Genomic DNA, 12,547 nt, shown 5'->3' with positions numbered 1-12,547 from the left:
ACTACTGCTATCCTCCATGGCATGGCAAGACCCAGTGCATCTTCCGCTCCACAGTGTTACCCCAACATAATCTGCATCATTTTGTTGCGGGCTCCCATTTGTGAATATATATACTTGCAGGTAAAAATACGTGTGCAGCCACCACCCCCAATATTGCAAAACACTTCATGTATCTGATGAAATAAGTACTAGTCTAAAATAGCTTGGGTTTTTGAGGTATTCTTCATCCTGAAAAATGAAAGCAGCTAGCCAAACCAAAACCCGATGAAGTCCTGTAGCTTGCTTTAAAAACAAACAAACAAATATTTAACTTGGATGTTGCTTAATTTCATTTTTTTCAATTATTACAATCATCCTATACATAGTATTCTGTGGGAACAAATGAAGAAGTGTAATTCCTGTTCAAAGGGTTAAAATTTTTCACGTTACATATTGCTCAAGGAAGAAGGGACTAGCTGTGACTTTGGGCATAACCCAAGTAAAGCTTTTTATGTAGCTCTCCTGATAGCAACCCTAGTAGATACATGCTATTCTTGGTGTATGCTATTCTTGTGGCACATTCACGTCATATTAATACTGTCATGCTTCACTCGTTACCCTGAGTGTAACCCTCCTCATCACTGTATAATGTGTGTGTATGCTCAGATGTTCACTTGCTTCCACCACCATGCTGTAGACCACAATACCTTATTGAATGAGTACTTGCATACCTAGACCATTTCCCAATAGACTCTGTGAGATCACCTCTGCCCCCCTCCTCTGGTAATGTAGAGCTGAAATTTTGCATGCTAAATAAGCAGAAGGATAATAAGTTAAACCGGTAGACCATTGTGGCAGCTGTACTTTAGAGCTTTTCTTGTGGAAAGTTAAAATCTTGTTACCCCAGTCTTGCCCACAGATTCTCAGTTGCAATTAGAAGAATAAAATTAGGTTCCCACTCTATGTGTTTTAAGTAGTTGGATACTTGTTTACTGTACAAATGGGTGTAAATTAGGAAGAGGGAGTATGACATAACAAAGAGGAAGGGTGGGGTTGAGTTCTGTGCAGGGTCAGATGCAGAATAATATAAAGTATACCTATGGTGGTAATGGATCCAGAGACCAGTTGCCTGCCTTAGAAGACATCTCTCTGTGTATTTGTCAATGTCATCGCGAAGCTGGAAATAGGCTTCTCTAGTTCCCTTCTAATACCTTTTCTTTTTTCTGCAGTCTTGGGCAGCCGGAGATATTGTCAGCTGTTTGATAGACCTGGATGAGGGAAGCATTTCTTTTTGCCTGTAAGCTTCCTTACAGACCTCTCATGTATCATGCTGTACTATATTCTAACTGTATTCTCTGCTGAATATATTCATTCAGGCTTTAAACCATGTTCCACCAAAGGGGGGAAATTTTGCCTTTGGGTTGTAGAAAATACAGAAATCTTTTGCAACTCAAATTTTCTGAGAGAGATTTCTTTCTCCTTTCTTCTTCAGGAATGGTGTGTCTCTAGGAACTGCTTTTGAGAATATCTCCCGGGGATCTGGCATGGCCTATTTCCCTGCCATCAGCTTGTCATTCAAGGAATCAGTTGCTTTTAACTTTGGCAGCCGCCCACTCCGATATCCTTTGACAGTATTTTTAACTAGACTTTAGAAAGATTACTCCAGAAGTAACATCAGAAATCTAAAATGTACTCCCCCTCCCCCATGTGGAGTCTACCTTATCATTTGTTGGTGCCTAGCTGATAAAATAATATTTGGGGGAAAGTGTTAAATAAACTATACATGCTCAACATTATCTCAGTCATCCATGTAACCTTGTAAATCAGGCTTCATAACCATATTCCAAGGTCATATCTTCTTTTGAATTGTTTCTCTACTGTTACGGTATATTATTTGCATTACTTTGTGAGCTGGAATGGCATTTCTTAACTTTTCTGTTGCCAAAAAGAATGAAGTTTAGATCTCATTTTTGTTGAGGATGCTGTTAATTGTGTGTGTGGGTGTGGTGCCCTTAAGTCAGAGTTGACGTATGGCGACCGCTGGTGGGGTTTTCAATAATACTGTACTCTTTAGTCAAGAATGCTTTACTCTTAGGTGAAGATGATCAGTCATGCAGGTCCTTTGTGAAATATTGTTAAGGTGATTATTGGTCATTGAAATAAGAAATAGGTCTTATTCAGGAAACTAATGAGACTTGTTTCTTATTTCAATGACCAGTCCACCGCAATTACAGTTCCGGCACAGTTTTGCTTCAGCAACAGCATATGCTGTGGCTTTGCAAGCTTTCCTCAAGGTACTGTACCATAACAGCAGGAAATGTGGTATGTTTTTGGGGAAGCTTGAGGTGCTGGATGAAACCAAATGTTGGCAGAAAAGATCAGCTTGGGAGTCACCTCCTGGAGAAGTAAATTGCCATTGTGATAGTTGGATTTTTTTTCTTAGTAATTTCATACATATCCAGTGGATGGGTATCAGCCCTTACAGAACAAACCAGTTGCAGATCTGATGAAAGCTCAGAAGCTGTTAGGATACCTGAAAAATGTTATTCATATTGGAATAGACGTTTCGGTAAGATAATATTTTAAATCTTATATTTGATTAGATTTTTTTCTGCCCAATATTAGGAATATACAGCTTTAGAAATAGTTTTCTTAATATATGGAAAGGATGGGGCTATGCAGCTGAAGAGGTGGAGCTGTGGAAGTAGGAGCAGGCTAGATTCTGAATGACTGGGTCACCTGGAACAGGTGTTAGTTTAGCCTCCACCTCAGTGGTGTCTCTGAGTGCCTGTGCCCATTCACTCCCATAGGAAAGGTAAATATCTGAAGAGGGAGATACTGGTTGGAGAGCAAAGCCTGCTTTTCATTCCCGAGATTGACTATCCCAGCCCTTACAGACAGGGACCCCCTATCTCTGAGTGCTGCAGTGTACCCAAAGATGCATTAGGATCCTTACAGTATTCTGGTCCTCCTTCTTTATGTACACATATCACCTGCCATAATGGTGATTTGGATAGTAAATAATATACATTTTATTTTTGGAGTTGCATATATTGATGTAATTGTAAAAACTTTGGTGCTGGTGTTCAGAACTGCAAATTCTCATAATCATAGGCTCATCTGATAATTGTGTTTGTATATCTTTTTGTAGTGTTTCTTTACTTTTTGAGATCAATATGGCATTCATACTGTGTACCAAGCCAATATTTCAGTTTGAAACATACAGTATAATGAAGATGTAGATTCATTCCTGTCAAAGAGCATGTGTGTATATCTCCAGTATGATGTGTCCCTTCTATCATAATGATTCACATTTTGAGAAACTGAGTTTTGTTGTAGGGTTTGATACGTGAGTGACTAAGAACGATAAGAAGGAACAGTTAAGAGGTTTGCTAGACATTAAGACAGACGTGTTTGTGGAAACCCACTTCTCTCTCATGTATATCCATCTAACTTTAGAAGCATGACACATTGTCATTGTACTCAGAATCTCCCCCTCCCACCTCCTCAAGCAGCAGCCAGTGAATTGGAATGGGGGCAGGGAAATGCTGACATGAAATTGTATGTCATGTCATACAATTCTTTTACTAGGTATTCCTAAAGTGTCCTGTGATTAGCAGCAGCTATTAATTCCCCATCACGTCTAGAAAACTACAAATTTGGTTTAAGATGGAGAAACAGATTGCAGGTGGTCAGTTGACTTGACTGTGGCAGTGTTACTGGGCAATTCTGAGTTACTCTGTTCTAAGTGAATTGAAATCAGGTGGCTTGAACTGGAAATCTGTGCAAGACTGCAGTGTTAAGAGTCCTTTCTGCTTACCCAGAAAATACAGCTGAATTTGAGATTTGTCCACAAGCTTAAGGAAAAGCATTCTCATAAGATTAAGTTCTGCTTGTTTGCCTCATCTTACTACATTTCTGGCCTTACTTTATATTGCAAAATTCCCAGGATTAAAATTTGTTTTTAAAAATCCCATCATCTTGTGTTTTGTATTTCAGGAAGGGAAGCTTGTGGAGAGGGACTCTGCTACATGGCAACTTCAGGGGGAACCCACAGTGCTCATCACCTTGGCACACATTTTTAATAACTTTTCCCCCCTCATGGTGAGTTTCCTCATATTTACTTTGCTCTCAAGGATCTGCAACCTTAACTTCCCCCAGTAGGAGGGGTTACATGTGCACTTGTCAGGGAATTCACAACCTTCATAAAGAGTGAGTCCATGTTAACCAGTTTCTTTCCAGGTCTTAGAACAGTGAACCTTTTGATTTTGCCCCTCCTTATTCTACAAAGCTCCGACTCTGCACATTTTGCTTGTGTAGCTTGTGTCTTAGGCACAGTACTAGAACTCAAGGACATCCAGTGAAGCTGATGGAGTGCAGTAGATTTAGGCTGGGCAAAAGGAAGTCCTTCTTTACACAACAAGGTATAAGCATAGGCAGCTTTAAAAGGGGATTAATCAGATTAATGGAGGATAAATCTGACAGTGGCTACTATTCATGGTGACTGAAAAAAGCCTCTGCATTCAGAGGCAGTAAACCTCTAAATACCAGTGCCAAGAGGCAACATATAGGGAAGTCTTGGGCTCTGTGCCAGGTTGTTGGCACTCGAGAGTAACTGGTTGGCCATTGTGTGAGCCAGCTGCTGGATTAGATGGACCACTGGTCTGATTCAGCAGGGCTCTTCTTATTTACAAAGAGCAGTACATGAGTTCCTTGTGGCTTAGTGCCCTTCTGGCAGATACTTGTGTGTCTATGCACATATACAAGGAAGGTTTTCATCTCCCACTTCGTATGGCATGCAGCAGTCTATGCCTTCTGGCCCACCACCAGCTTGGGAAGAGCTGCATATCCCTTCCTGTTAGTGCATCTGTTTGCAAGAAAGGATTGCAGACTTCCCCATGAGCAAGTTCACTGATGAGAATGGGCTACAGTCTTCCATGCCCAGTGGTGAGCATCAGCTCTTCTTCTTGTGCAAAGCCACAGTTGAGGAAGGGAGGAATGTTCTTTGTGGTTTCTGTCCGTACATTCTAAAGAATATTGCAAGAGAAATGGGTGCCTCTTCAAGGAGAGATGTTTTCAGAAACAAACTAACTTGAAAGTGTAGCCTTAATGTGGGATACTGTTAGTATTTGTGACAGGTTACAACAGCAGTTCCAGGACACGTTTTAGGAACAGCAACTGCTGTGGATACCTCTAAAGCTGCAGCATTAGTGGTGCTGTTTTTGTATCATGAGTTGCCTTGACAGTCTGTGCTGCAACTTAGTGGCAAATATACTGTGCAGAGCAGCTGATCTGAGAATTTCTCTTTTGCAGTGCAAAGTGTACTTAGTCGAAGATGTGCTTATGAACTTCCTACTTGGTATCCTAGAAGGGGGAGGATCTGTGGAAGCGCACCCTCTTATTCAGCAGTTGTTGGATCTCATGTGGCTTCTCATGGAGGTGAGAATCTCATGGTTTGGGTTATCTCCTCTTGTGGTGTCCCTTATCGTTCTTTGTGTCCTCTTTTCTCCCTGGGAAGTAACTGGCTCCTATATCTTCTAGACAAAGTTTCTCTTACCCCTCAGGATTATGAAGTACATGAATGCCTCAAACAGCTGCTGATGTCCCTGCTCAGGGCTTACCGTTTCTCTCCCATTGTCCCTGATTTAAGCTTACAGGTGAGTATCATTTTGTGGCATACAGGGCAACCAAAAGAACAAAGGGTATACAAGGAGAAAAGCTGCTCTTTCTGCCTGGCTATAGGTTTACAAATGTTGTAAGGCATCTTAAATATCCTGTCTTGACACCTTTTGGTCACTGAGCTCTACAGCTTATCTTGATCGTGCATTTTCCCCCCTATCTAGATTCACTACCTCCGTCTCACTATTGCTGTCCTCAAGCATGAGAAATCCAGGAAGTACCTGCTTCAGAATGTCCTGTATCCTTTAGTACCAATGTTTTCACCTTCACCCAAATCCTTTGATGGCCCCTTTGCTTTTGTGAACATTCATTTCCTAGGGTTGTTGCTGTTCCTCAATAGTACTTTGAGTTGATCTTGGAAGGAAAATCCTGTCTTTAGTTTGCAGCTTCTAGGGCATCCTATTCTTCCTCACTTGTACTTGGAAATGGACTTCAGGTGCTCCTCTCCCCAAATTAGGAGGGAGGTTATGGAGTAATTGGCAAAATGTTTACTATCCACTGTGGGAACAGAGAAAGCCACACTTTACTAATAAATTTTCTTAAAGCCTTGTGTGGTAAAACAATCTCTGCAGGCTGTTGTTTTTACCACAGTGAATGAGATATTTACTCGGCTGGTCCGTGTCTAAAGCTGCTAGAACTCAATGAGGAATTCACCTCTCCAGCTTCATCCCATCCATTTCCTTTCACAAATAGAATTTCACTGCTGCCACCAGGCTACTGTCTAGAGGTGTATCTGTCTAGCAGGCCAGACTCTGTTCAAATTCAAAATCCTCTCCTCCTCTCAGTCACTGTAGTGTGAGGAGCTCTGGAAATCTTACTTACTAGAGATAATTCTCAGATGGGCAGGCTCTCTCTGATTCTCTCTTATAATTTGATAAAACATGAGCCAAGTTTTAGGCTTGTCTGTGCTTTGAGCTTGCAAAGACCAAATAGAGAGACCAAAGACCACTGAGAGATCTCTGTCTTTTGGTGCTACACCTCTGAAGATGCCAGCCACAGCTGCTGGCGAAACGTCAGGAACTACAATGCCAAGACCACGGCAATACAGCCCGGAAAACCCACAACAACCATCGTTCTCCGGCCGTGAAAGCCTTCGATAATACAAAGACCAAATAACTCCAGTTTCAGAAACAAGGAAGGCATTTTTAAGCATATTGTTAGTTACAACAATAAAGTCATATAACTGAACAACAAAAGACTACTACATCTTAGCATGGGAAAAAATAAAAAAGGGCATAAACACATTCCTACTTCCCTAGGTCTAAAACTTATCCCTATGATATTAAAGAGATAAGCAGGTGTTTTGTTCAGGCTCTGTTCATGTCAGTTTTATCTATAAGAGCAGTTTGAGCTTAATCCCTGAGCATTCACAGAGTATAAACCAAGCATTCACAAAGCCAAATGAAAAAGTCTTGCGCGTGAAAAGTGATTTCACCACTCCTTGAATAGATAAAAATTCAGTTTTTCATTTTCCAAGAAATATAGCAGTCCCTGTGTGCTGCGTGTATATGAAGGTCTTTGGACATTCTCTCTCTCTCTCTCTCTCTCTCTTTTTCCTCCAATGTCCCTGAAGTAACTGGTAATATATAACAGAATGCTACTTCAATTTTACATTGGCCTAAAGGATTTTGAATCAGCAGCTGCTATCATCTGTTGAACTGGTTAAATGTCTCTCAACAACAGAAATCTTCAACATACTAATAGGAAATAAAAATCCAAGATAAGTGCTAATGCAGTATCTTATTATTAGGCTGGCTAACCTATCTCATAGTGAAGTGAACTTTTAAATTACCCAGAACTCTTTATCTGGCAGGATTTCAGTCTCAAAAAAGAAAAAAAGGTATGCGTGGAGATACTGAAAAAATATTTCAAGACATGGTGGGAAAGTGCCTAAGATACAGTTTGTAGAGTCTTAAAATGGAGCGCAGTAAGTGTTTCAGATTTAATTCGTTTAGTTAAAGTGGGATGCAAAACGTATTTCCAAAATAACTAAGGGCTATTGGGATAGAGAAAGGGGAAAATGGCCTCTTTCTTTGAGAATAAAAAAGATAGAAGGTAATTAGAAATTTTTCTAGTACTTACTGGATCATGAGGGAGCTTTGGAAGGCAAAAGAAAAATTGTATTCATATTAATAAAGATGGAGATTAATTGTAGGTGATGCTCCAGGTAAAGAGTCAGTAGAAACCACATTGGAGGGCATGTAACCCTCTCAAGCAAAGTCCCAGTTCAAGATCAGTTTTCTTCCACTGAAGAATCCTCCCCTTCAGTATTTTCTGAAATAAAGACTGTGGGAATCTGTGTTGATGCACATGGGATCCCTTACCCCCATAATAGTAATGTAATATTGTTTTGTTATGACCTGCTGAGATATCACAAAATAATGTGTAAATTTTTTAATTTTCCATAACTCCTCATCATGGTGTAGTTCCTATGGATGAGAGATCTCTGTCTTGATAACTGAATTCCAGCCTGTCTTGGCACTATGTTCAAAAACTGTAATACACTTTTCCAGTAGTGAAGCCAAATGATAAGCCAGTTAGAATGCATAGTAACTGGAACTAGAAATCTGTTAATGGTTTATAAGAAATATATATAACTATAATGTTATATAGTTATGAACACTGCAATCTGATAAAGAAAACATGCTAGCAGTATAGTCTGAGTATGGAAGATAGAAATATTTTTCCTTTTGTATTTTCAAAATGGTTGTCTCTGTTTTATCAACAGATTTTTGGTTAAATGCTATATAATGGAGTAACTTTCAGTAGCTAGGCTCAACAATTCCTAGATGTTTTGTAATGTGGTTGGTCTGTAGAAGACTGAATATTGGGAGAAGGGGGTAAAATCTATCTTCCCAGGAAGTCAGAGTCATAGTTTTGCCTTTAAAGCATATTATCTTGTGCCCTTTCTCAAGGGCATCTTCTGTCTCAGGAGGAGAAATTGTCTATAGGTGGCTGATAGCAGCTAAGTATCTCAGCAGAGTGCAGAGGAAGAATCTGTGTTCACAGTGTGCAAGACCCCGTGTAAGGGGGTAGTCAGACTCTCTCAGGTAAGCCGTTTGTGACACAGGACATATCCCAAAGCTTTAGGGTACCCTTTTTTAAAGGGGTTTCCTAAAAGTCATGTTTAATCAAATTTGTATAGAATGTGGGTAGGGTTGCCAACCTCCTGGAGTTCTCCCAGAATCACAACTGATCTCCAGACAGAGATCAGTTCCCCTGGAGAAACTGGCAGTTTCAGAGGGTGGACTCTATGGCATCACAACCCTTCTGAGTCTCCCCCAAAACTCTGCCTTCCTCAGGCTGCACCTCCAAATCTCCAGGAATTTCCCAACCCTTAGCATGGGGGAAGCTTGTCAGGACTTGTTCTAGCAGAAAGAATCCAAAATATGTCAATCTTAGAAGGGATCACTTAGAGCAGAATGAGAAGCTCATTGACTTTCTTTGAAGTTTTGATATTGAGAATTGGCAGTCAGGAGGATCAGGAGCGAACTACTGATACATACCAGTATCTGTACGGAATCACTTCGGGTCATAAAAGCATGAACTATACAATCTGATCTCCAAAGCAGAAATGCCATTTTAAACAATTTATTTCTGAAGCTTGTGAATATGGTTTGTTTTACTAATGTTATATGTGGGTGCAGGGAGATGGTTGTTAGAGTTCCCTTGGATAACGTTGGAAGAACTGTCACAGTTTTTCACCACCTCTTTTATTTCTCTGAGATATCCTACTTACATCTTCCAAGTGCCATGTGGATTCAAGACCTGTTTCTGAGAAACATGTATGCCATGGTCAAGTGTGTGGAGAGTTATTCTTAACTCATTGCAGGGCTACTCTTTGTGACTCCAGAACTACAGGTGCATTTCTTTGAGCTGCCACACAACTCCCTTAACTTATTACAGATTTGATGTGCTACGCTCAGTTGTGTTTTTCTACATCAAGAGTCCCTTGCGGGTGGAAGAAGCTGGCTTACAAGAACTCATTCCCACTACTTGGTGGCCAAATAATTTCAACAAGGAGGTGAGAAATATAGTATCTGCTTCTGGTGAATTGGGCTGGCCTAACTGCTGTGATGTTTGCCTTGCCCAGTTGTATTCTGCACAAAATGCTTTTATATGAATGTATTCCAAACTCATCTGTTTGACAAGTGTTAATAACACTTCCTTTGGATGGGGAGAGGCCATGTTTCAGTGGCAGAGCATCTGCTTTGAGTGCAAAAGGTTGCAAGTTCAGTCCCCCGCACCTCCAATTAAAATAATCAGTTGAAAGATGATGTGAAACCTGTGCCTGACTGACCCTGGAGAGCCATTGCCAGTCATGGTAGGCAATACTCACCTTGATAGATAAACACACAGATGAAGCTCCCTTATACTGAATTAGACAATTGGTTCATCAAGGTTGTCTGTTCAGACTGGCAGCAGCTCTCCAGGATCTTAGGTGGAGGTCGTTCATGTCACTTACTACTTGATCTTTTAAACAGTAGTTGCTTGGGATTGAACCTGGGACTGTCTGCATGCTAACCAGATGCTTTACCCTTGAGCCACAGCCCCTCACCAGATCAAGGGTCTTACTCAATATAAGACACCTTCATCTATTCAGTTCTGTTAATCTCCATCTTTTAAACACAGGGCAAAGAAAGTAGAGAGATTAAAGATGAGACTGCTGAGGAGAGGCTGAGACGACGAGCTTATGAGAGAGGTTGCCAGCGGCTTAAGAAACGCATCGAAGGTATGAGGGTGGGGTAATGAAATTCAGACCTCCATTAGCATTACGGAGAACGAACGGCGTGAAGCCATATTGAGCAGTGGACATTTTCCAGGATTTGATATTCTACCCACAATAGAAGAAAAGGTGTGAGCTGTTAGCTGGGCAGTGCTATACCATGCTAGAATTCTGTTCACATCCTGGTTGCCATATACAATGCTAACCATCTCTACCCTTCCCCTTGTTTGCAGCATTGAGCTTCCCTTTGATAATCTTTGCAGCTTTTGTTCTGAAAACTGGCCTAAGATAACTGCTGGGACTGCCTCTTGGTGTAGCTCATCAAATGGAGGCATGTAATAAAGTGGGAAGGCTAGTTTCTCCCTGAGCATTCAGTGGAGACTGTATGGTCACTGACAGTTTCTCTGTAGGGATGTGCTTGTAACTGTTGTGACAGATACTGTTTAATCTGTTCTCAGTGGTGGAGGAACTCCAAGTGCAGATCCTGAAGTTGCTGTTAAACAATAAAGACCGAGGAGGGGTAAGTGGAATTGAAATCCCTTGCAGAGAATAGGTGCAGTAAGTAACTCCAAAAGTAACTTGCTTTATGAACTTAGTGGGTGTAATTTTTCCTCGTGAGGGTTGCATTTGTATGTCATCCTGAGTCCAAGGCCACACATACTGTAAAACTGAGTACATTACTGATAGCTTTCAGTGTATCTGAAGAAGTGAGCTGTGGCTCATTTATAGGTGCTACTGGACTTTTGCTCTTTTCTACTGCTACAGACGGACTAACATGGCTACCCATCTTGCTGATAGCTTGTTATTTAATATAGTGAACAGACCTAGAATACTGTGCAATAGAAACTGGCAAGCTATATCTGCCGGATCTTGCATATAACCAGTTTGACTATACCGGATGGTGTATGCTATGCTAATCACATCTAATATGCTGCTTTTCATTTTGAGGGAACATCTAACTGGCTTTTTGCCCATACCGAGGTCAGCTCTAGACAGTGCTTAAGGTCTGATGTTTGCCATGTAGTATGTAAACAACCCTCCCCACTACATAAAACTTTGAACCTGACTCCATTGCATCCAGGACAACAAAATGCACTGCATGCAGCTAATAATTCCCACCAACATTTTATTCTGTTGGTCATGCTAGCCTCTCAAAAGTTCCATGTGAATTAGTAACATTGAGAATATGAGAATTTCTAAGAATGTTGTTAGGTGACACTTTAATGAGAACAGGATTAAATGATGCAAGGAAATTTGCCTTGAGCTTTTTAGATTGGTAGCAGTGGGTAACTGTGCTTATACTTAATGAATTGTCTTGGTTGTGTACATTTAGGTAATGGCAGCTGGATTGTTGTACAATAGCCAAAAGAGTTAGTGATGGTGGGTAGTAAGGCATTAATCTGGGTTTTAATTTTTTCTGGTGCAGAGAGCACACACAAAGGCAGTGTGTGAAGTAAATTGTTTTAGAATTGATCGATGCATATATATATACAATGTATCATGTTATTTTGTCCATAAATGACTTATAGATGATTGTCTGAAATGTATCCATGGACAAGGATTTTGTTTGAGGTGATGTTGGGTGATATGTAAGCTCTGCCTCTGGTACAGCCCCTGTCCAACACTGATGTTGTATAAAGCCAGGTCCATAAACAATAAGATTGGAACACTACATGATTACTTTGCATGAATGATGTGGACCTGGTATGTGTGACCAAGACCTGAGTGAGGGATGGCGAGACAGTCACCTTGAAAGAACTGATCCCCTAGGGTTCTTGGTCCTTCATCAGTCCCGGCTGGGTGGTTGGGATGGCGATACTCATTCAAGAGTCTTTCTCTTTCAGACTGCTCCCCACCCCTAAGATCACTGGCATTGATTGTGTTGGCCTGACGTGGGATGCTTAGGAGAGTTTGACTATCTGTCTGGTGTACTGACTTCCTAGTGCACCAGCAGCTGCCCTGTCAAACCTGTTGGAGGTAGTGGCAGGGTTGGCCTTTGAGTTCTCCAAACTTTTGGTTTTGGGGGACTTCAATGTCCACGTCAGTGATTCTACCATTCAGGCTATGGATCTAGTGTCTTCAATGGCAGTACTGGGACTCTCCCAATTTGTATCAGTTCCTACACATCAAGCAGGCCACATGCTAGATTTGATCTTTGGGATG

General features: G+C 41.0%; 1 protein-coding gene across 1 annotated transcript in view; it reads left to right on the top strand.

Annotated features, from left to right (window-relative positions):
- RNF123 (ring finger protein 123) overlaps window positions 1-12,547 on the top strand; it is a 146,167-nt gene that overhangs the window by 13,925 nt on the left and 119,695 nt on the right. Inside the window, exons 9-18 of the mRNA XM_054978121.1 lie at window positions 1,209-1,276; window positions 1,472-1,603; window positions 2,440-2,548; window positions 3,979-4,083; window positions 5,293-5,418; window positions 5,544-5,636; window positions 5,823-5,896; window positions 9,565-9,682; window positions 10,291-10,390; window positions 10,843-10,904. Of these exons, the coding sequence (XP_054834096.1) occupies window positions 1,209-1,276; window positions 1,472-1,603; window positions 2,440-2,548; window positions 3,979-4,083; window positions 5,293-5,418; window positions 5,544-5,636; window positions 5,823-5,896; window positions 9,565-9,682; window positions 10,291-10,390; window positions 10,843-10,904 (987 nt within the window). The remainder of the gene's footprint in view (window positions 1-1,208; window positions 1,277-1,471; window positions 1,604-2,439; window positions 2,549-3,978; window positions 4,084-5,292; window positions 5,419-5,543; window positions 5,637-5,822; window positions 5,897-9,564; window positions 9,683-10,290; window positions 10,391-10,842; window positions 10,905-12,547) is intronic.

This window comes from Eublepharis macularius, chromosome 4 (genome assembly GCF_028583425.1).
Source record: "Eublepharis macularius isolate TG4126 chromosome 4, MPM_Emac_v1.0, whole genome shotgun sequence".
Taxonomy (NCBI): Eukaryota; Metazoa; Chordata; class Lepidosauria; order Squamata; family Eublepharidae; genus Eublepharis; species Eublepharis macularius.
Note: the sequence above shows the minus strand (reverse complement) of the source record. Positions and strands in the feature narration are given on the sequence as shown.